The 23,734-nt window shown below is 43.9% G+C and overlaps 1 protein-coding gene across 6 annotated transcripts in view; it reads left to right on the forward strand.

Annotated features, from left to right (window-relative positions):
- The first annotated feature begins 244 nt into the window (after positions 1–244).
- ENPP2 (ectonucleotide pyrophosphatase/phosphodiesterase 2) overlaps positions 245–23,734 on the forward strand; it is a 70,199-nt gene continuing 46,709 nt past the window's right edge. For 2 of the 6 annotated variants that reach the window (XM_087747099.1, XM_087747103.1), the window contains exons 1-3: positions 15,567–15,721; positions 16,162–16,264; positions 22,207–22,362. In XM_087747099.1, coding sequence (XP_087603225.1) covers positions 15,671–15,721; positions 16,162–16,264; positions 22,207–22,362 — 310 coding nt within the window. In that variant the 5' untranslated portion in view covers positions 15,567–15,670. Of the gene's footprint in view, positions 405–15,566; positions 15,722–15,743; positions 15,864–15,974; positions 16,064–16,161; positions 16,265–22,206; positions 22,363–23,734 lie in introns of those variants that run through there. The other 4 variants (XM_087747112.1, XM_009471081.2, XM_087747139.1 and 1 more) reach the window with 3 other exon arrangements.

The following is a 23,734-nucleotide window of genomic DNA, read 5'->3' on the forward strand; positions in this document are numbered from 1 at the left end:
TCCTGAGGCATCTGAGGCCAAAAATAAAAAAAGAAAAGAAAAAAAAAAGTTTAGCAAGTGCCTCAGACCACTGCATTTGAAAGCAGATCTTCAGGACAGGGATGCTTTCCATAGAGTCATTTCAGGCAAAGGTCACATGTGTGCATATAAAATCCCTCCTGAAAGCAGCGCCTTTGTCCCCCAGCTATCTCCCAATGGAGCCATTGTCCCGCCGGGGCAGCTGGCACCCTGACTTCAGCCGCACGTCATTGGGATCCCAGGCCCAGGGCAGCCAAGCAGCCCCGCGGGAGCCAGCCTGAGGCCAAGGCAGCCCACGACCTCCCCGGGCAAGCAGCCGCTGCCGGGGCCAGGGCGAAGTGAAGTTTCCACGTCAAGCTTCAGCCATGGAGAAAAAAGACCCTCTGGTACGGTAGGAGCATCTTCCCTCCCTTCCACCCTGTGTGTTTTTCTGGCTTGCTGAAGTAGTCTTAAACAAATATAATTACAAGCAAAGTCAGGCTATGAAGTAGCATGAATGTGTTTTTGCCAAGTGCAACTTGGATTGGGATTTGGCAAGTTGGAAGTCCTTTCAATGTGCATTCAGGGGTGATGTTGGAAGTGCTCTGATTCATAAGTAAAGTAGAAAGTATTATTTAATGCACAGAGAAGAAAATGTATTTTAAAAATCATAGATGATCTCCTATAGCTTGTTTTGCCTTCTGAAGATGTCTTCTCTCTTAACCTTTTTAATATAAACTGCCTTTCATATATGTTACCTTATAGCAATGTTAAAATTGGCACCCACCACAGACTCAAGAAAAGTATCTTGGTTTTTGTTTGTATTTACCTCCTACAATATTAATATTATGCAAATATGTAATTATGAGTTTAAAACTCCCACATCACTTGACTTTTGATTTATATTAAAATTTGCAGTGTCTGGAGCTTCACTGGCAAAGTCCTGGGCTTAAAGGCAATCTGTTTAAATAAGGGTTCCTATTACAAGCACCTCTACCTGAGCCTTTTTCCCCAAAGGAAATATATGAATTTCTTTAATCAGGGCAGTAACACCTCAAGGATCTGTAATTTTTTCATAACTCTCTATGCCATAAATGTAAAGTGCTGATTAGAGAGGCAAGTTGACAAGGAGTTAATAAAGCAGTGCACGCCTTGTAGTTCCCCTTCGTATGGTTGGACTCATAATGGTTTTGATTACTCTGATTTTGAATCATTGGGTCCCTCTTTTGAGTCTCTTTTGCTTCTGATTTGCTTAGATTTTAATTGTGATTTGCTTCTAATTACTACTGATCTATGCAAGCTTCCTGTCAGCATGCGTCAGTGCTGTGCAGGCTGCTCCTTATTGCCACCACATCTGTGATGGAAATGCTGAACTCGGCAAGTCGAAGCAGACCGCTGACTTGTCAGATTCAAAAATAGAGCATTTCCGTGGCAAAGCAGGTATTGCTCCCCTTGTATGAAAGACTGCATTACTGGAGCGGTGTCGAGGCTCTGGCTGCACCTTACCTGGAGCTCCAGCTCTCCCCGCTGGACGTGCTGTGGGGAGGTGGGCTGGGGGCTGGCAGAGTAGGGCTGGGTGGGTAGGGAGAGGTAGTGGGGGCTGCCTGTACCTCAAAGAAAAGAGGGGCTGACTCTGCCCCTAACAGTGGCTGCCCACAGGTGACCTGCTGAACTGTTCAGGGATGGCTATGGACATTTTTAGATTAAGAAAGAGCGTCTCATGAAGTCCAAGTCTGTAGAAATATTTCCTAGAAGGCCTGTATAGGATGTTAAAAAAAACAAACAGTGCTCCATTTGTGTAGCAATATTTATTCTACAGAATCTTGTCTTATTTCGGAGGATGTCATATGATGGTGAAACTATGAGTTTAAAGTCACTGCAGTGGGGAGGTTTCCAATTATTCATCAAGGATGCCAGCTGAGTTTGAATGCCAGATAGCTAGAGATATGTTAGCATCATTCTTGAAAGCTGTAGCTGTTAGTAACAGCGCTCACAAGCAGCCTTTACCCAAGGACAGCAAACATAATCCTTTGACATTAGTTGAACTGGAAGTGAAGGTAACGAATATTTCTGAGAGATGAATGAAATGTGGTGGCATGAGACTACTCCTGGCAGCACTGGGGCTAGCACCACCTTGTCCGAATTCCCATGCGCTATTATAAGTGCTCATTTATGGTCCTTCACCAAATTAATGGGTCACTTACGGAAATGGAGCAAAACCTGTTATTGCTGACACACCAATAATGCAAAATGATTTTCATGTGCTTGCAAAGCTGGAGGAGTCCTTGTCCTCTGCTGCACCTTGCTGGATGGGGGCTTTTGAACCTCCCAGCACCACTCTCCCCATGCTGCCCGCGCCAGCCCAGCTGGGATGCACCCTCCCTTGGACTCTCCGCCCAGTGAAATGATGACTGTTTGCAGGGTGTTAGGCCAAATGATCTCACAGGCTCTCTTTGTCTCAAAACCCGTGAAACTGTGTGCACTCCACGCATTTAAAGTAAAGGAGAACAGGGTCGCTGTCACTTCGGTACACAAAGAAGTAAATATAGAAATACATACATATGGACTCTATCAGCATTGGAGAAATATTTTGCTGTTGTGTACTCTTTAAATTCCATGAGAAAGATTCATGGTAAATGGTCTTTTGTCCTAGCAGGCTACATATTTCAAAGTATTGAAGTGAGGAATTGCTTGGAAGTTCCAGTTGCTAGTGCTGTACATGAAAAATTGGATTAAAAGATTAAAAATACAAAATAGTAGCAGGTATGCTCAGGTCCTGTCTCCTCACCCTGTTTGAATCAAACAGAGCTTTTCTCCTGTTGCAGGTGGATCTTCCTTACATCCATAACTGGGACAGAAATTGTGTCCCCAGAAGTCTCCTCTTCTAATACAATTCCTGTCCAGCCACTCTCTTTGCATTTCTGTGGGAGACTTCATGCCCTCCTTCCACTCTTTTTATGGTGAAGTACCTCAGAAGTTTAATCTATAAGCTTTCTCCTTTGTTTATCTAATTTCATAATATCTTATAGAGATTTTTAATGGGAAGCTGTGGTGGGTTGACCTTGGCTGGCTGCCAGATGCCCACCCAGCTGCTCTTCCCCCCTCCCCCCCCTCAACAGGACAGGGCGGGAAATAAGACGGAAAAGCTCACGGATTGAGATAAAGACAGGGAGATCACTTACCAACTAGCGTCATGGGCAAAACAGACTCGACTTGGGGAAAATTAATTCAATTTATTGCCAATTAAAATAGATTCAGACAGTGAGAAGCAAAGACAAAAATTAAAACAGCACCTTTCTTTCCCTTTTTCCCAGACTCAATTCAGTCCTTCATTCCTGATTCCTCCACCTCCTCCCCCCCCACCCCAGGCGGCATGGGGGGTTATGAGCAGTCCGTAACAGCCCCTTGCTGCTGCTCCTTCCTCCTCACACATCTCCCTGCCCCACTGTGGGCCCTTTCCACGGGCCACAGTCCTTCAGCATAAACCCACTTCACTGAGGTATTTTCCACGGGCCGACAGGGAATCTCTGCTTCGGCGCCTGGAGCACCTCCTCCCCTCCTTCTTCATGACCATGGTGTCTGCAGGGCTGTTTCTCACACTTTTTCCCTCACTCCTCACTACCTGCACAGCGTTTTTTACCCTTTCTTCCATATTTTTTCCCAGAGGCGCCACCATCTTGGCTGAGGGGCTCAGTTGTGCCCTGCAGTGGGTCCATTGGAGCCAGCTGTGTCCGGCACGGGGCAGCCCCGGCCTCTTGTCACAGAGGCCGCCCTGCAGCCCCTGCTGCCAGCGCCTGGGCATGGACACCCAATACAGAAGCCTTAAATCTTGACCTCATATTTACAAAAATAATGCTCAACTTTACATGCTTCTGGACTCTCTCTCTCTGATCTCCTGTTTCCATTGTACTTTTTAGCTATTTAAAGATTTTAACCTGAAAGCCTTCTAGTTTTGGAAGACATCTTTGGCTTTGCTATCGCTTGCCTCTTCACTGGCTTTCTCTCTTTTTTTTTTTTTTAGGAGTTCTTGGGAACTCATCCTTGAACATAACCTTATTTTTTCCTCCCATGTCATCTGGTGGAGAAACCTGCACATCCTTTGTGGAACATGGCCAGAGTTGCTCCTGCCGTTCTTCTCAGCTCTTTATTTCTTGCTGCTTGTTGTTAAATAGCATGTTCAGCCAAGGTCCTTCCTCTCATCCCTGTGGTGCTCAAAGAACTTAGGATATATTAACTGTCCCAGGTAATACCACTTTGTTCATACAAGCTTTATGCTTGAATGCCAAATTTCAAGCTTCTGGTTTGTATTGGCGTGTGTCGAAATGCAGGTAGCTGTAGGGGCAAGGCAGGGCATGCTTCCTGGGCTGCCGGGCCACACGTGAGCTTAGCCAGGACTGACCCATGAGATGTTCCCAGACAGGTCCATACACTTGTGTTTACATACAAACCACCAGGTCATTCTTTTCCCAGACCCGGATAATTTGCAAGGGGAAAATATGTGGACCTGAAGAAAGGGTGGTTTTACTGCTCTGTCCGTGCTGTAGCAAAAGTTGTCAGGGTCAGTGCAGGCAGGACATTTCCAAACGGGCTCCACAGGGAATCACACCAGGTTTTATGGAGAGCCCTATGCAAACCTGGGACAGGATTTGAACACTTCCCTCAGCAAACAGCATAACAAAGCAGAGGGGAGGAATACAGCCTAGGGACACCTCATCCCAGCCCTGTGTTTCAGTGACTTGACTCCAGCAGCTCAGCTCTGCAGAATTGCTCCAAACTGCCCTATTTAAGTTCAGTCCTGCCTCAGGGAGATTATGGTGCAGTAGGATGCACCAGCACTCTTGACAAATATCAGGAAAAAGGGCAAAGACAATAATGTGAGTTTCAAGGTAGAAGTTACTATCTACACAATATTTGCTCACCTATTGCTGTATATTTCCCCTTGCAAAAAAACCTTTTCAGTCATATTAGCTGTATGTCCCCGGTGCTGTTGATGAATGTGACAGCTTGAAAACCTTTTCTGGCCATGGCACGCAAACGGGGGAATGGGCCAAGGGCTGGTGTGGGTTACTGGAGCTGGGACAGGATGGTGGTGAGAAACTCGTATTGTGGCAGCAGCAGAGGGACTGGGGGATCAGCCCTGCACCAAATTCAGTGTTGGAGCTACCAAAGCCGGGACAAAGAAACTCTGATTTCCACTGCAGGGACTGTAACAAATGGCTGCCCCTCCGGCTGCCCCAGTCCGTGGTTTGGTATGTCAGCATCAGCCTCAGCCTCAGCCTCAGATGCGAGTGGAATGGTGGGAACAGGCCAACAGTGGCCAAGCCCTCATCTGTATCAGGCTCAAAGAAGGATGTTGGATGCAATACTTAAAGACTTCATAGGCTGTATAAAGAGAAAATACAGCCTGGTTCAGCCATCTTTGGAGAAAGAAGAGTATGAGTTTGTGGCTGTGGTCTTGTACCTGGAACAGGTGACATTGGAAGTGCGTGGCTTAGCCCAGGAGAGTTATGGCTTCCTCAGTCATTCTGGGCATTCCTCAAAGCCTCTCTTTGCACCTCCAAAAGGAATTTTGGCTGAGACAGTCAAAAACATCCTGTGGATGAAAATATGGCCACTATGAGGGAGTGAGGAGAAAATGTCCTGATGAAACATCACTTTGTAAATAATTAAGTTGCTATCACTCGTAAATGCTTGCTTTCCTTTCTTTCCATGCTGAGGCTGCACAGCTAAAGTGGCAGTGAAGACAACAGGCAAAACCTAGACAAGGTCATCCCTTTAGAGTGGGACAGAGGGAAGGGATCCCTGCTATAAAATTCGGTGAAATTCCCTTGGAGTTGATGGACCTTCATTCACGATAAATGTAAGAAACCCTGAAGTGCCTCTTGGATATCCAAAACAATAGGATTCCTTTCCCAGCTCAGGGAAACAGCATTTTTTTGTACATTCTTTGTAAACGACAGGATTGTACCAAAGAATCACTTGATGCCACAATCCAAGTCCTCTCTTAAAGGAAACAACCTAAGGGGTCCCAATCTCAGCTGGCTGCCAAGTCCAAAAGGATTCATTACTCAGGTCATTTGTGCTTGACCACATAAATTCAATGCACCTAAATAGGCTCTAGTTTTTTGATGTCCCTTAACGTATATTGGACTTGCGCAGTAGAGTACAACTGAAACAGAGCATTAACAATAGAGCAGAGATCACAAGGATGGTTTCCTTCCCCCAAGCCCCACAACAGAGGGAAAAAGAAGGAAAGATTCCCTTTTGGAATCTCCAGAGCTCTGTTCTCCTAATTTATTTTGTCTCTTTTCGCCCTCAACACTAAGATGTCTTTTTCTGCCCTTCCATTGCCCTGCCTACCCAACCCAGCATTGCCCCACTGATGGTAGGAGATGGCTGTGACAGTCATGGGATATTGGGTGCTCTTCATCTACCATGCTGTCCTGGCAGTTGCTGCTGGCAGCGTCAGGCCTGGCTTATTTGCTGAAGCTGACACCTCTCCAAAAGCCTCCCATGCCTCTGCCCTGTGCCCTCTGTCCTGGCTGCTCAACACAGCACTGCTGTCTGACTGCACTTCCACCTGCCCTGGTACAACGGGGCTTTCGGGTTGGCTTATTTGTTTTACTTATAATGCGTCAGAGTAGGAAGCAATGAAAGCAGAAGCTTTCCTAGTGTCATTTTTTTAATCTGATACCTTCCAAAACCATGCTGAATTATCTGCAGAATCAAGCAGATGTTTCAGCAGGCTTAGGCTGCCTACAAGCAGGGGTATGAACATGAGGTTATAGTCAGATACTCATGTTCAAAACAGCTGTCGTGGCTTAAGCTACCACAGAGGAAGCTCGTATGTGCTCCTGCTCCCTCGCAGTGCAAAGAGAACCCAGTTCACCCTCGGGCTAGGGGTGCTCCTCCTCTGCTGACTTCAGCTGTCACCTGAAGATATTGCTGCTCCTTGTCTGTTTCCATCATCCATCCTGGCTTCTTTACCCGAAGTGTGTTGTTTTGATTTTTTTTTTTTTTTAAAGGTGATTTAAGCATAGTGTTCCTCAGCACCAGGTGGGAGGAAGATCACCCAAGCAGTGAAACTCCCACGGTCAGTGTGGTGCAGAGACAGGGGAGAAGCAGCTGGGCTGGGCAACTCCTCACCCAAAAGGATGAAATGTTGAGTTTGCACACCTGAGCAGGGACAGCAGGCACTTGGAGGCCTTACCTTCAACTGGCAAAGCTATTGCTGGAAAAGGAGGCGTCTCCACTCTCCTCACCTAGTTTACTCAAGTCCTTTTTATGTGAGTTGGATCTGACGTTGCCTTCAAAGGTGTTTGGTTGCAGCGTCTTGGAGAATGGGTAGCATTGGGCAGTGAAAGGATGCTAAATTAAATAGTCCCAGCTGTTTTGCAGGCTCTCTGTGGATGCCCAGGAACATCTGTCCCTGCCCTGAGAAACTTCAACAAATATAATTTCAAGCTGGCTTTAGTCTTGTCTCTAAAAAGAGATTTACTGGGGTGGGGAGCCTTCTGTGAAAGCTGAGCGAAGCAGAACTGCTTTTGTTTTACAGCAGTCAGCAATCATTAAACTGAGGAACTGATTCTTTCTGAAATTCTTGTATTGCTAGGTGAAAAAATAGATGAGTTAAACAACACTTAACTCAGTAAGATTATTTGCTTTAAAATATTGAAGAAATTTATTAATATTTAAGTGACCAGAGTTTCCCTACAGTAGTCTACTTGTTTAATCCATTTAAAAAATTATTCTTTATTCCTTTCCAAAGTTTTATGCTGAAAAGGTGAAAAAAGTATTTACATCGCCCCCCCGATAATCTTTATGCAAACTCATGCTAGCACAGAGTTGTATATTTTTGATTTCTAACACTTTCATTCATTTTTTTCTATTCCATTCCTGCAGAGCTTGAATGTTACAAGTTACACATTATGATACGGGTTTAAAAAAAAAAATAATCCAGCAGTGGATCACATTGTTTTGTTGTTGAAATGTTGCTTATACTTTTCTCACCCGGAGAAAACAGGGAGTACTGTTCCAACAGGATGTTTTTCCCTTTGTACTTCCATTTGTCATCTTTGCACTTGGCTGTAATCAGAAAAAAAAGCTGGCGTTTGACTCAAGTGGTGGTGACACGGTTCAGCTTAGGAAAATTTGTGATGCTTGGAAAGTAGCCCATCTGTCCGAAATGACCTAAAAAGTAATATGCAGTTGTTTTACGCTTTTGTGCTTTGTCGTTAAAACCGGCAGCAGGAGATGCATGTTAAGAAATGCGGAGAGCCGAGCGTATGCTGCGGCGACACTGCTCCCCTGGGAGCAGCAGCGAGTCGGGGGCCAGAGAAGAGCTTGCCTGCGCTCTGCCCCCCGCTCCGCTGGCCATGGGATGCTGCTTATTTACAGCACCCGGCTTGGGGTTCAGAGGCAAGAGCAGCTCGCAGCTCACTGTATCTCACAGACACGCTGCTTTCAGGGCTGAGGACCAGAGCAGGGAACCCATCGAACTGCAAAACCTGTCAGAAGAAGGGAATTTTTTAACCTGTTTTGACTCGCAGCATGGTCCTAGGAACGGTTGTTGGGGGTGAGAGGGATGGAAGTGATGGCAAGGATTAGCCAGTCTGCCAAGGCTGCTGGCAGACTCTTGGTATCTGGACTCTACCTGCTGGTTTTATTTCTGTTCTGAAGGAAAAGGGCAGAAAATCCAGTTATTTCCAAGTTAATCAAATACTCTAACCCCTCTCAACAGCTGGGGATAGATTAAGCTTGTGTAAGTTATAAAGATGTGTCTTTCGACTATGAGATAAATCAGTACCCCCAAAAAGAGGTTGCAGATGGGGCTAAGCCTGTGACAGTGTTAGCTGGGTCCTCGTTTCATGCATTCTTCTTTGGGCAGAAAGCTGTGCAGTTCCTGTTGTATCCTCTTCCACCTAAGTGTTCACGGGGCTGCTCCGTGAATCAGATCAGGGAGTTTAGCCAGCTTTTAATAATTGTTATTTTTCTTTTTCAGAGGTCATCTCTTCTTCAGCTGTCCTAATTTCTTCAGGATTTTTTTTAATAGAGGATTTCCTTCTCTTTATGCTGGACTGATTGCATTTAGTGGTGCAGTCTTGCAGTCCCTATGCAAATAAAACAGCTCTGAACTTGAGCTGGACTTGTATTCATGTGAAGTAGCTTCAAGGCTCAGAAGGCCCACAGCCTTTTTTTGCCTTAACTACACCACTGCCACAGCCTGTCCTATGTTCATGCATTCATTTACTGTGCCCAAAAAGCTTTCATAGGGATAGACACTTAGAGGTCACTATAACAGCAGCCAATTCTTCAGTCTTGAGGTGACTCCTTGCACATAGGAACAGGAGGAAAATGTGCCCATGTGAGGGCATGTCCCTGTTTGTTGTGGGGAAAGCTGCTGCTTCCAGCCTGATCCCACTTTGCTTTTTCCCCAGAAATATCAGTGCTACAGAGCATCGGTGTCCAAAGCCTCAATTGCAGTCAAGTTAGAGAACAATATTCCTAGTGACATATCTCTTTAAACTGAAATCAAATGGGGTTTTGCTATTTAGAAAATACCAGCGGGTTTTTTAGATTAACAAGAAGAAAAATATTAATTAAAATACTTTTTTGATCCAAGTGCCAAAAACATTAAAAAAGAGAGATTTAAAACAAACAAACAGAAACTCTTGTTTGGCAAAGAAAACAAACTCAAAGTAAACAAAACAGTATTAATTATATCCACATTTTTCTCGTAGGGAAGAGATTAGCACTTGGAAATTTTTTAATCATAACCAAGCCTTGAGCTTGAAAAGTGTGCCAAAATAGAGTTTGGGCCGAGGGTAAATATGATTAAGTAGGAGAGATATGTTACAGGATTATTGCAGAAGTCCCCACAAGAAGTCTTATATACCCAGGAAATTCAAAGCTAATATTCTATGGAGAAAGGTTTGAACACGGTAAAGGACACACATACAAGTTGCACAAAGAAACTAGGAACATGATTTGAAGTCTAGAAAACCTTCTTTATTGCATCTTTAAGTAGCTTTCCCATCTTTGTTTTGTTTTTTTTTCTCTTCTTTTTTAGCTTTAACTCATTGTTTCTAAAGGGTTATGTTTTTTGTGGGACAGAATAGCTTGTATCACTTGTAAAATTCAAATAAATTAACAGTGATTGTGTGTGGCACATACAAGGTACCAAGCAAGGCCCTTGAGACTGCCAGACTATTATCAGGGAGTAGGTGGGCGATTTTCACACCACTGAAGCCTACAGCTCTTTTAAAAAGATGGACAGAAAGCTGTCGATGGGCACCTGTGATACTCGTCACCATCTCAAATAGTGGAAAGCAAGGATGAGGACATGAAGACATACTTAGCCTCCCATGGACTGCATTAAAAACACATATGGGCTCTTTGGCTCCGCGTTTAACTCATTCATCCCCTCCATGAAGAGGTGATTTTTCATCACAGAACAGTTTTTATTCTGCAGCATGCTAGATTTTTTATATACAATTATCTTAAGAAATATAGTTCTGAACTCAGTGCGTTTTAGTGAAGTACTTGTGCTGCTTGATAATAATAATGTTGTCCAGAAACTGAAGTGGGAAAATGTTTAGTTTCTTTGAAGATGACGAATGTATGTGTGTTGGACTAGTGTTAATGCTGTTGCTGTCATGCGTGCAGTTCACAGGGAGAGGTGTAATACCCTGTATTGGAGTGGCTGGTCTATTAGCTGTAGTACTGCTGGGAGGAGAGAGACAGGCATTCAGGCACGCAAAGCTTTCTTCAGATCACTGAAAACTTGTCTTCTTTTTTCAGCTAACCTAGCTGCTCTGATAAAAGACATGACCTCGCTTATAAACCTTGCTTTGCTTGTGTGTGGTCACAAATGGTGATTGCATGTGTGGGATGCACTTGAGCTAAGGCCCCTCCACAGGCATCAGGGGCAGCTCCATGAGCTGCAGTGCTCTTGCAAGTCCACAGCCCTCGTTCAGCCACTGAAGCTGCCGTATCGGATGTGGGGTGTGGGAGAATTTACTCCCATGCTGCATCATGCCCTTCTTTTTTCACCTGGCTACCCACCGGGGTTTCAGTCCTTGTTCCAGTGAGTATATAGGTGTTTTATATGAGTAAAGCAGAGAGACTGGGACTCAGGTCCTCCCTTGGCCAGCGGTTCCTCTTCTCTCTCTGGGTAAGCAGAGCGTGTAGGCTCAGTTTTGGATGGGTGTGCACCCAATACACCTGTGTTTTGTGCAGAAGGTGATTTGGGAGCTGTCCTGGGAGGGCACTTGCTGGAAGGCAAGACAAGGAGGAATGCGACGTGCTTTGCTGGTCGTCCTCAGTGAGATTCAGGCCAGATTCAGACGCTCAGCTCCCAGCCCTGTGAACCCTGCAGGCGTTATGTAGGGTGCTGAGAAATGTTGATGGGCCTATAGGTGCCTAAGGCACTTGGTGCCTCAGGGGTTGGGCTGCAGCAAACTGCAATTTTAAAGACTTTAATTTGTTCGTGATCATCCCTGAGGGTCTGGCATCCCTTTATGGATCTCTCTGGTTGAGAAAGTTGTTCTCAGCGTGCTCCTCTGGTGCACCAGGCACTATGGTTTGCATACCTTTCCCCTCAGGGTGGTGATGAGCAGACAGATAACTAGTGACTGTTCGTCAAGCTGCCAGGTGCTGTCAGGCGGTGCTGTGAGGTACTGTGGTGAGGAGTCTGTACTTTCGTGAGCACAGCCTGGTCTGTGGGTTTTCCCAGTCTCATGGGGTAGCAGCGGGCATGGTGGTGCGGCTCCGTGGCAGTCAGTCCTGTGCCCTCTGCCAGGGAAGTCACCTCCTTGACAAAATGCAGCTTTTTCATCTGTAAGAAAAAAAGATACTTGCAGAAGCTTCTGCAACTCTCACAACATGTCCTAAAGCCCAAGGAAGGGACGGTCTGACCCTTGTCTCTGCTAATAGCTTCTTTTCCTCTATACCCTGCCTGCCCCCTTAATGCATCCATGTGAACATCTGTGTCCTCTCCTACCCTTTATGATCAGATTGTAATTTTTTGTTTCCAAGCCAGCTTGCCAGCCATTTGAAATCTACCACTTGCTGGAGTTTTTTGCCTCCATCAGGTAAAGAGGACTTCTCAGTGACCCTATTTTTGGGGCTTCAGTGGTACTCTTACAAGCCGAGCAGATACAGGTCCCTCGTCCTTCAGCAGCTCCTGTGTATTTCTTCCTGCATACCCAGGCTGTGCAATCATGTTTCTGGGCTCCTGTATGTGGCTGTAGCCTGGATCCTGGGCTGATCCCAGCTGAGGGACTGCTCATTGCAGGTCATCACCCTCCTGCACTGACTCTTACTCTTCTCGCCTCTCTTTTTGTGATGAGACTGCTGACCCTGGCTGGCTTTGCTGTCCTTCTGCTGTCCTTGCCCTCACACACTCGCCTTCCCTTCCTTCCTCATTTATCACTCACTGTGCTGGCTGAGTGCCAAAGATATTTGGTTTTGATCTATAAAGTCCTATAAAAATATAAAGTCCTTTATATGCCAGAATCAGCTCTTCTTGTTATGTTGTGCCTCTTTGGTTTTGCTGAAAAGCCTCAGGGTGTTTTCAGCGAGGTACCCACATCTTCCCATGCTCACTTCGGCTGCTGGAAGCTTATTTGTTTTCACAGTGCTTGTATCTGAGGAGACTCGATATGGACACTGCTTGAACTTCCATAGTTTATCAAAAGATTTTGTTCTGTGAAATTGCTATTTCATGTACATGACTAACTGTTTTTCTTGGCCACAACTATATGGGGCAGCTGTGTTTGGGGGGGTGCGAGCTCTGGGACAATTTGGAGAAGTCCATCACCTTTCTGCCTTTCATGCTGCTGTTAAGCACACTGGAAGCTTTCATCCTGGCCCCCCGCTCACGCGATGTGGCTGCACCCAGCAGCGCAAAGTGGAGATGAGTAGCTAAAAAGGCTCATTTCTCTAGAGCCCACTCCATCCCCAACCTCTGACTCAGCCAACATACTTGATTTCTCTGCATTTTCTTTTCTCATTAAAAAAAACGCTCAAGAAAAATCAGTTTTATATAAGGCTGTAAATATTGCCTTTCTTATATTAACTCTGTGCAATAGCAGAACAGGAATGCTTCTAACTGTGGAAATGTTACAGTGTGAATTTCTCATTTAAAGTGTCACCTAGTGGCTGGTTGGAAGTTTTGCATCCCGAGTTAATCATGATCATAAAAGCCAAAGGCCAATTCTTACGCACAATAATTGATGAAGAGACATTCCATATTCTGTTGATCTTGTCAGAATTCCTTTTTCATGTGTTTCATTTAAGCCCTAAAACTTGCACTGAACCACTGCATTCTTGGGCCAGGAATACATTATTTCAGCTTTACTTTTCCCTATTCTGATGAGTAAAATGCCAATTAATTGCTAAAAAAGTTAATTGCCAGTGATCCCAGCAGTGAAATTTTGCCTGAACAAAATCATTAGAGCTTGTTTATGTTAATAAGTTCCTTGTGCATCTGTGGGGTGGCTTCAGGCAGAATCCTTGTGACAAAAAGATGATTGTGCATCTGAGTATGCGGTCAGTTCAGAGCTACTGGAAAATGTGTCTTACATAACACATATGAAAAAGATTAACAGTTTCAGAGTCGTCATCATCATCTATAGTTCTAAAGAATATTACAAAGGAGGTTAATTAATTTAATATACTTGTAGCAGGGACCAGGAAACATAAAATGCGCTCCTCCATTTATGTGAAACTGTGCAGTTTACAAGCTCCAGAGAGGTTACATGAGCGGAAAAATGAAATATGTATTTTCAAATCAGTAGCAGTCATCCATGATGTTGTATTTTTTTGTTTTGTTTCTTGCTTTATTTTTCTCGGTGGCCATTTTTAACTTATGTAGGAACCTTCTTTCAAAAGACCTGGGCACCTGTGTGTTAGGAAGGTATGCAGGAATAGCAAAGGGTCAGCATCTCTGAAAATGGGGCTACACATATTGGCTTGGGCACTCAGAATTTGAAAATTCAGTCGTGTTTTGCCTGGGTCTGAGGGTCCTAGGCTGGAGGAGAGCTTGGGGCTGCTGATTCCCATGTTTTGCCCATGAAATCGTGAACTTCATTAGCTGGGATAGACAGGCAACACCACTAAGCGATTTTATTTGTGACGTCTTTGGTTTCCCTTCTGCTGCAATCACACACTGCGGTACTTACCTAGTGCTTGGGGGTGAAGTTATTTAACCACAGGATATACCAGCGGCTAAGGGTGAAGAATTTTATAGGAACAGCTAATAAAAATTTTGGTGATTACTTTTCTCTAGATCCCTGTGCAGTTTTTTTACCAGAAAAATATTGCCTGTTGCAACCTATTTCATTTTCAACCCAGCTAGTAATGAAGTGATCATTAGAAGATGGGTCTTGACTTCATAGTCTTGGTCTGTGCAAGGGAGAGGAATACAATGTCCTGGTGTAGCTAAGATGTAGGTCTTCTCAGGCTAATTGCATTTCCCTGAGGCTTGCAGTACAAAGATGCAGCTGCACAATGGAGCCACTTTTGGTTAAGAAATTGCATAAAAAAGGATCAGCTCCTAGCAAAGGCTGGCAGGCTGATAAGGTGTGGGTAGCAAAGAGGAGGGCTTTTTAGCCACTGCCCTGTAAAGCTACATGGTGGGGAAGGACGGATGTTGCAGCAGATAAAAGGTACCTCTAAACAAAGCTCAAAATTGTATGTGTTTAATATTGCAAGAGAGTTTAAAGAAAACTGTACTATGTTTCTTAATGCCAGTATAGAATATGGGACAGGTCCCAAGGGAAGCTCAGTCCATCCGAGGGCTTACGAACCTTGACTCTGTCCCTTTAAATGTAATTGTTGGTAAACACTTCAATGAAAGAAGCTTTCATCAGAGCAAAAAGTGGCGAACTACACTGGTAAATAATTTGCCTTGGCAAATAATATTTAAGCCACTGATTTGAACCGTAATTCTGCTCAGCATTATCATTTGCTTTGTAAATAGAAGTCCTTATCCAAACAGCCAAGTTTTCTGTTGTTGTTGATGAAAATGGGAAAATGTGGGGCAGAGGGAACGTGTGACTTCCCTTCCTTTCTGGAAGTCTGCGGTTTCCAGCTATTCAGATAAAACTGCTTGCGTTTCCATCGATGCAAGCCTTGCACCACCACAGCAGCGCAGAACAGCATTGAACCCCCCCCCCCCCCCCCGTCCCGCCTCTGAAGGTGTCCCCAGTTTTGGGGGGACTCTGCTCTGCAACCCACTTAGAAACTTCAGGAGCACCCTTGGAGAATGAGACGGGTGCTCGAGCTCCCAAAACCCACCCGGCCGTCGCAAGGTCGGCAGCTGCGGCTGCGTGCTTGCCCCGTGCGCCGAGCCCACCGCGCAGCAACGCCTGCAACGTTGGGTGACATTTGAGGGTGGCATCGGGATATTTTCATTTCGCAGCCCTGAGTGAGCTTCCCCCCCTTCTTCTCTGAGCCAGATGGAGACGCATTTGGTTTCTCTTTTAACCATGTTACTTTTGTGAGGGGAATAAAATGAGCAGGAACACTATTGGCCGCAGCAACATAAGAAAGCCCTGCTTTGCCAGAGGAAACCACATAAAAGCGTGCGTGTGTGTGTTTGGGGGGAGGGCGCAGCGAGGGATGATGCCTGGAGCTTCTTGCACTCGGAGCTGCGATTTGTGAGTGAAACATGATGAAATCACCCCCTGGACAAATCACACGAGCCTGTCAACCTCACCAGGTGGGATTACTTGTAGCTAATAGCCCGAACTCCCAGAGCAAACAGAGCTCTGCGCTCACTATAAAGAAAAGGCGACGGTGCAGTGCAGGCTTTTCAAGAATTCTCTAGTATGGCTCAGAAGGGCTGCGTCCACTCGCACCAGGTAGGGGAGGAGAGGAACGTGTTTGCTTTTAGAGGAGGAGTAGCCCGTCTCTCCTGAATAAGTTCCTACAAAAAGGAGCGTTTCAGCTTCGGACAGAGATGTTTTATTCATAAACCCCTTCTGGTTTGTGTTACTCTCCAACGGTGACGCTGTCAGCTGCTGCTCCAGTGATGGGAACTGCAGTGCCGGGGAGCTCGAATGTATAGAGGACCATCTCTGCTGCTTTAATCGTAATGCTCTTAGCTCCAAAGTCCTGCTTTTTGCACAGTTTGCTCACTTTGCTGTTTTACTTTTGCAGGTTATATCTTTATTTGCTTTTGCCTTTGGAGTAAATGTCTGCATGGGATTTACAACACATCGATTTAGGAGATCTGAAGAATGGGATGAGGGCCCCGTCTCAGGTACAGTAACGGACATAAATTGTGCATCACAATACCCTTATGTTCTATACTGTGGTTGGAAACCACTCCTATTCCGAAACAGTAGTTTGCTTGTTCCTTTTCCCTCTGGGATATAGAGAAGAATAAATAACTCAACGAGCCTGAGTCAGTTGACCTTTGGGACTCACCTATAGGTCTCCTATTTACTTAAACTTTTGCTCTGTGTGCATGTGACTATAGAAAATCTAGCTTATTTTAGGACTGAGCACTGTCAGTCTCACAGAGACCGGTCTCATCAGCTCCTACGTAGCATTTGCCATGTTTTGTGCTCCACACAGTTTCCTTTTAGAGCTAAGAGAAACACCCCGATGGGTTTAAGGGTACTGGTTTTATTTTGGTAGCTATTGAAGCCGTTTCTAGAAACTTGATTAATGCTTTCAAGAGGCGCTGGGTGAGAAAAGCTTTTGGGATTTCTGTGGCTCCTGAGGTCATGCTGGTTTGTGAACAGTAGACGGCAGACATCTGACGGCGGAGAGGGCCGGGGAGAGGAGAGCAGGTGTTCGCGCAGATGTGCTGTCACCGAGGCGTCTGGTTTTCTTTCGCCTCCTACTTTTTTCTTTGGAGGAAAGCAAGAACATGCCACAGAAGGGACTGTTGTTTGTGTTCTGGGGCAGTACAGGGTTTTGTGAGCTCAGGCACAGTCCAAGTGGAAAAATATATAAAATGGAAAACTAGTCTTTTTTCTTTTAAGAAAAAAAAGTAGGCTTGACTTGTGTCTCTGTTCCTTCCTTTGGCAGGAGAAAGGAAACCTGTGGTCATTGACTTAGAGCTGGTTAACACAATTGAAGTGAAAGGGATTCATTTGCAATATACGTCTGTAATGATAGCTTGTGAATTTTAATTATAAATAGTTTACCGTGGCCTGAGTTTGTTGTGTTCCTGGTAACGAATCTGTGTCCCTCCCTCCCCGCTCTTTCACAGGAATTGGTGCCTACTCACAGCCACAATCAGGGCTGCTGATCACTGAGCAGAGGCATTTTAAGTAACCAAAAAGACAGCAGCTGTTGCTTTTGATCTTTATATGACAGTAAAAAAAAATTACTTGAAAAACAAATTTATTTCTATTTTTAACTTCTAGTAAGTTAACTGTAGAGCAGTTGCGTAATGTGTGTAATAGTGACGTGTAGGATTTGCATTTCATGTCTTCAACACCTGACTGCCAGTTGCTTTGCTTTCGCTGGTGACCCTCTAGGCTTTAGGGCAGTTGATTTGCACTGAAGTCCCAAAGGCCTGATATTGGGGACCCATTGCAGCTCCTCAGTGCCAACCCTGCTGAGCCAACCAGCACTGTTCAACACCGCCAGGGCTGGGATCCGTAGCTGCGGGCTGTTTCCCATAGCAGGAGGTTTAGCTCAGCATTCTAGGAAAATACGAAGAAATACAGGATCTCTTGCAAAAGGGCAGGAGGTGGGCTACTTTTGGCAGTCTGTTGAGAATTTGCTTACAGGTGGGATTGGACCAGCACCAGGCATTGAAGTAGCCCAGTCCAGGGTGCAACAATGAGAGACAGAAAAGTAATGGAGGGTTTTGTCCCTTCTGTGTTTACGCAGCTTGGTTACTTTTATTGCAGTAAAAAAAAAAGTATGTGATAGCAAAGAATAAAGTATTGTAGTCACATCTGTCTAAAGCAGAAAGTAAAAGGTTACACTGGAGAGGTGCTTAACGAAATTAAAGCACTGTGATGAAAGAACCTATTTAGGCTCTTGTAGTTGCATGACTTCCAGTTGTACTTCTGCAGAAGCCCAGGGCAATGAAATATCCAGAATAAGAGATTGTTATAAATTCTTCTTCAACTCCACTCTGCTTTGGCTTATTTATTTCCAGGTTTCTTAGTGTTTAGAATTAATTATTTTGCATTGACAAAACACTGTCTCTTTACCAGCCATTACTGTATATGACCAATTTGTTATTTCTCCAGGGGTATGCCATGATTGCAAGGAAATTTCAGTTTTCACCTAGCATAGAATTCATCTATGAGTCAAAAACATTTTTTTTCCCTTATAAATGCATGTCAAAGAAGCACCATAACGCCTACAACCCCCTTCTTGTTTTCTTTTTACATTGTACAGATGTATATGCCTTTATACATTTGAGATGTTTAATATTTGTACCCAACAAATTATTTCATTAAAATAATTTTTTGACTTAAAATTTCTAAAAGACAGTAGAGAACCAAGGCTCCCATTTTTTTCATAACTTTGCCTTTGTGAGTTATTTGCTTTATGAACTTTCTAGACATCTTTGTAAGCACTTTCAGGGAAAATGGCCTTAGTAGTCTCTTGAAGCATGTTCCTTGGTCATGACAGGATGATATCTTAAATTTTGGGAGGAGAAACATTGAAGTTTTTCTATCCCTTCTCACTGGATTTTTAAGCATGTCGTTAAAAACGGAGTCATGTCTTTCTTGTATTGGAACAGTTAGGAGGTATTTTTTGCTTTATATGACTTTTCATTGAAATTTTACTCATTGCAATGGCATTCTGCTAAATGAAATGCAAGTTCATAATATGAATATTATCTAGCAAAACTGCTGTTCCAGAAGTTTTATGTAAGTATTTGGTTGATCCATATAGGTTCCATATAGGATCCACAGGACCCAAAATGGCAAATTCTTACCAGGTGGTCTCCTTCCTGTAATGACTGTGTAAGCTGTCATTCCTGTAATTCCTGTCATTCCTGTAATGACTGTGTACACATCTATATTGTGTAGTCCTATGATTGAAATACTACTGGAAGTAAATGGATTTGATTTTTTTTTTTTTAAATATTGTAATCAGATAGAATCAGACCAAGTAGTTTGATACAGCACTTTCCAAGATAAATATAACACATTTACAATGGAAATGTAATAACCTCCACGGACTGAACCAGGAAAGCACTATTGCTCTGTATAAGTTCTCTCTCTAACCTACGACATAAGAGACAATTCTTAGGTGGTTGTTTTGAGCTTAGCTGGCCAAAAATAAGAACACATGGAAAAAGATGTGAAAAGCTTTATGTTTTAAATAAGGAGGGGATGATCTTTATGTTGGGGTCCCCCTGCTGCACAGTCTGATTGCAGGAGCTATGGAGGGATGCAGGAATTTTGAAAAGGATTTTGAAATTGTGTAAGTTTGTTCTGTACAGGGGCTTCTGTTAATTTGAAAATGCTCACCAGCGATGGAGCTCCTCATGATATATTTTCAAACTATTCTGCATGCACCAGTACCCATGCCATGGCATTGTGCACGACCTGAAAATCACGGTCTGGCTGCAAAGGCAAGGTCAAGCATGATAAACAAAGGAACGATCTTAATGTATTCAGAGATCAGAGGAATTAAACCAAGTCCTCTTTTGTGTTGTGATATGGAAAGTGTCCTACACTGACTCAGAAGGTGTGACTTGAATTTGCTAAGTAATTTGGGATAATTTGTCACATCAGTAATAAAGCGGTTGTCAATAGATGCGAAAAAATAACAGACAAGGCAGCTGGACTAAACCTTTCTTATGTGAAATGGAAACCAACCCTACTTGCAGTTATAGAAGATGGAGCTAGAGGGGACCTTGAACAGCTATGTAGACCTTCTCTATATCCCAACACATGGTCAGTTATTACTGAAGTGCTCCTGACAGATCTTGGTCTAACCTGTTCTTCAAAACCTCCAAGATCAGAGATTGCATAGCCTCTGTGGGCAATTTGTTCCAGTGGTTTCCTGATAAATGAGCTGCTCTTTACAACAGCGAGACATTCCTTGAGCTGCAGTTGACTCTGTCCCTTATGTAATCTGCAGTCAGATTTACACCTTCTCTTTCCTAAATGCATGCTGGCATCTGTTTTTTGACCTTCTGAAATGATCTCCCTCTCATCCCTTTCAAATGAAGAGGGCAAAGCCAGTGTAAGGGATATACAGTGTATGCTACTATGTAATACCTTGGAGTCTGTAATACCTTTGATTTGCAGCTTACTGGATCTGTGATTATATGTTACCGAGCTTCCAAAACGAAAAGTAGTAGAAGGGGTTAAATAATATGGAAATATTCCTTAGTAACAGATTTTCAGCAGCATTTGGCAGGAAGCAGCTGTCATTAAGAATAAGGAACAAGACTTCATATCTCTGAAAATCTGAGTGTTAGCATGCTTTGAAACAATTCTCATGTGATTCATTTCTAACATAGCTTTGTGGCCTATGAATGTGAGCAAAGAAAATACTGATCTGTGTGTTGCCAGCATAGATACATGACCTTTAGCTCCTTGGAACTCCAGATGGCCAAAATATTGATGGCTCATTATGAGCATGCTTGCAGGGTACGTACCTATAGAGTGAAGCTTCACTGTGGGTATGATGTTACTGACCTGATTGAAAAAAGCAGGAAAGCAGAGACATAGCTGTCTACCACTACCTTTTCCAGCAGTTGTATGAATGTGCCTTGCCACTGCCATGATCCATGACTACAGCCATGGTAGGTTTGGTTTTCTTACCCATTATCTTGCTGTAGGGTTGATTTGCTGCCAGGTTCGCTCCCTGAAATGGTTTATGCTGGTGTCTAACTGGTGCCAGTGCCCGTCCAAGGGAAGCGGTGCAGCAGTAGTGCTGGGGGGATGGGAGCTGGTGGGACATCAGCCAATACAATGTCACCTCCAAACTCCCCCTTCATCTTCTTTTCCATTCATTCTCACGGTGCTGGGATAATCCCATCTTGTTTGGGAATCGATTTTCCCTCAGTTTATGTGGAGACTGAACTTTCAGCTATGTAAAAGAGTAGGGGAAAGATCTATAAGAAAAGATCAGAGCAACTGTTTCTCAAAAGTGCCATTGCATCAGTCCTCCCAAAATCATACTGCTAATCATGGTGAGGTTTGCCAAAACCAAAACCAAACCGTGGTCTAAAAGAAAACAAACCCCAAGACAGTTTCAAAGACTTAATTTAATAGGTCTCTCAAGGAACAAAAGGCATTGTGAAATTTTCCTTGGAACACCTCTGTTTTTAAAGAATAACATACATTCATTATTTTATTTCATAAAATATGATTAATCCTGGAGAGTAGCACACAATTTCCCTGCTTCATATAAGCTGCTATGTAGGATTTTCTTATAGGAAAAATGTATAAAATGTATAAAATATATAAAGTGTATAAAATACTAAGTTTTGAGAAAAGAGCAGACAAGTACATATCAGCTTTGACAGCAAGGGCCCTTACTAATAAATAGATTATTGAAGTCTAATACATTATTCATGGTTTTCAGACTGGCAGTCCTGCATTTAGTTATACACATCAAATATATTGATTTCTTACGTACTTTTGTATTTTATTAAGTTTTTATAATTTAATGCTTTGCAGAAGCCCACCAAAAAGCCTTGCTTTGTCTCTCCATTAATTTATAGAGCATCTTACAGTTTTCTTTCATGCTTGACATTGATTTGGCGCCTTCCAGTATAGCAAACCGAGTCCTGCTGACTGCATGTAGATTAATTGCAGTCCTTTCCTATGCAAACTGCCCAGCCAGCCATGAAAATGTCACTTGGTTTCTGAAAACAAAGCCCTGCTTCTGAGGAATAGCTGCAGCTCCTGGAATGGGGCCTTGGAGACTTCAATACATTTCTGCTAATGATCTCTTGATTGTTACAGAGGTAAAGCCAGGGCTGTTTCTTTGCAGGACATTATCACAGCATGCTGCTTCCTCTTTCACCCCCACCTTCCCCCCCCCAGCCCCCCCCCCCCCCCCAGGCAACCTTTTTGCAATTTTTTCTTTTTTTGTTTTTTTGTTTGTTTGTTTGTTTCTTCAAGTAACCCTTCTCCTCTCCCTGCTCCCTTCCCCAGAGCAGGCAGCTGAGGTTTTGCTCATCCCAGTGGCTCAGGACTGAGCCACCCATCCCACCACTGCCAGCCTGACAGATGTTGCCCTGTTTCTTGTTCCACACAGTCCTGTCAGATTCCCCCTGGATCAGTACCTCTGGCTCCTGCAAAAACAGATGCTTTGAACTTCAAGAGGCAGAGCCTCCTGGCTGCCGCTGTGACAACCTGTGCAAGAGCTACAACAGCTGCTGCTTCGACTTTGATGAGCTATGCTTAAAGACAGGTACGATGGGTCTCCTGTCCCGCACCGCCGGGCGCTGCTGATGCCTGGCTTATGCCAGTGGTCGGAACCTGCCACGACAAACCAGAGCTCCCTGCCATAACCCGCATCTCCTCTGCACCTCACCTTGCCAGGCAGGCTTGGCTCAGCCCAAGATCCAGCCCATGTTTCCTTGCAAGGAGCTGTAGGGATGCGCACCTATTGCTCCTCGCTACTGGGCTTCATCCATGGTTTCCAGGGCAAAAAAAGCAGGGTACTATTCATACTACATGAAAAGTAGATCTTCTGATACTCAATTAAAAGCAATAATCAGCATTCAGGCACTAGTCTGACCTCCAGGTTACAGCGAAAAGAGACATGGTAAAGGCTGGAGGTTGGTCATTTTGTGTCAGCCGTCCTTTTTTCTCCTAAGTGATAACTTAATATTGGAGCAATTCATGCTTGCTTGTGGACTGTGCATTATGGTTACTCATGAAGGTGCCTCTGACGCTGAGGGCGTTGAAGCGGTGCAGATCCTCTCGGAGTGAGCTGCAGGTGACAGGCTGGGCTTGTTATCCTTGCCCCGGACTCCAATTTCCAGATGTCAGGATGCATGTAACGCACTGGTAAAAACGTTTGACTTCAATTCATTGGACCCTGGGGGATGGAAATACAGCACTGAGTTCATTTTCTTTTTGTTTTTTTTCATGAGTCATAGGCAAGAAACACTTCAAAGAGAGCTATGACTTATGTTTTACTTCTTAGCATAGTGCATTTAAATTATTCGTTGTACCCATCTCTTTGAGTGTTTGCACAGTGGTCAGAGTTGACACAGGTGCCTTCTACTTTTGCCATTAAACATTTTCTTGCTTTATTAAAGAATTACACTTACTAAGCAGCCAGAAGAGAAGTCTAATGATGAAAAATATGATTGCCCATGGATGTGCCATGCTTGAGAGTCCTGACTTCCTCAGTTCTGTTTATAATAGTATCATTTTAATAGCTTGGTACCAAAAAATGGTGAGCTAATCCAGTATGAAAAACTACTTTAGTTCCAGGCCAAAAACTTCTGAATTTTAGGCTGATGCTGTTTTGTTCCTGGTATAAATGACTGCAGAATGAGAGGCTTTTTTTGAAGACTTTCAGCACAGTACAAGATATTTGCTACCAAAGGGCAGATTTTCAGTTCCTCAGCCTCCTGTCCGCAGCAAACCATGTCCACATATGTGTATGGATACCTGCATAGCCCTTGGAACTGTTGGGTGAATTGTCATATACTCCCATAGGCATTTATTAAGGCAATTATCACATGTACAATCTGTAAATATTGCTTATTTATAGAAAAAAGCCCCAAATGAAGGAGAAAAGGGGGTAAAAGATATTTTTCTGATGTGGT

This window comes from Nipponia nippon, unplaced genomic scaffold (assembly GCF_047370975.1).
Source record: "Nipponia nippon isolate SJK-2023a ecotype South Korea unplaced genomic scaffold, ASM4737097v1 scaffold_1, whole genome shotgun sequence".
Taxonomy (NCBI): domain Eukaryota; kingdom Metazoa; phylum Chordata; class Aves; order Pelecaniformes; family Threskiornithidae; genus Nipponia; species Nipponia nippon.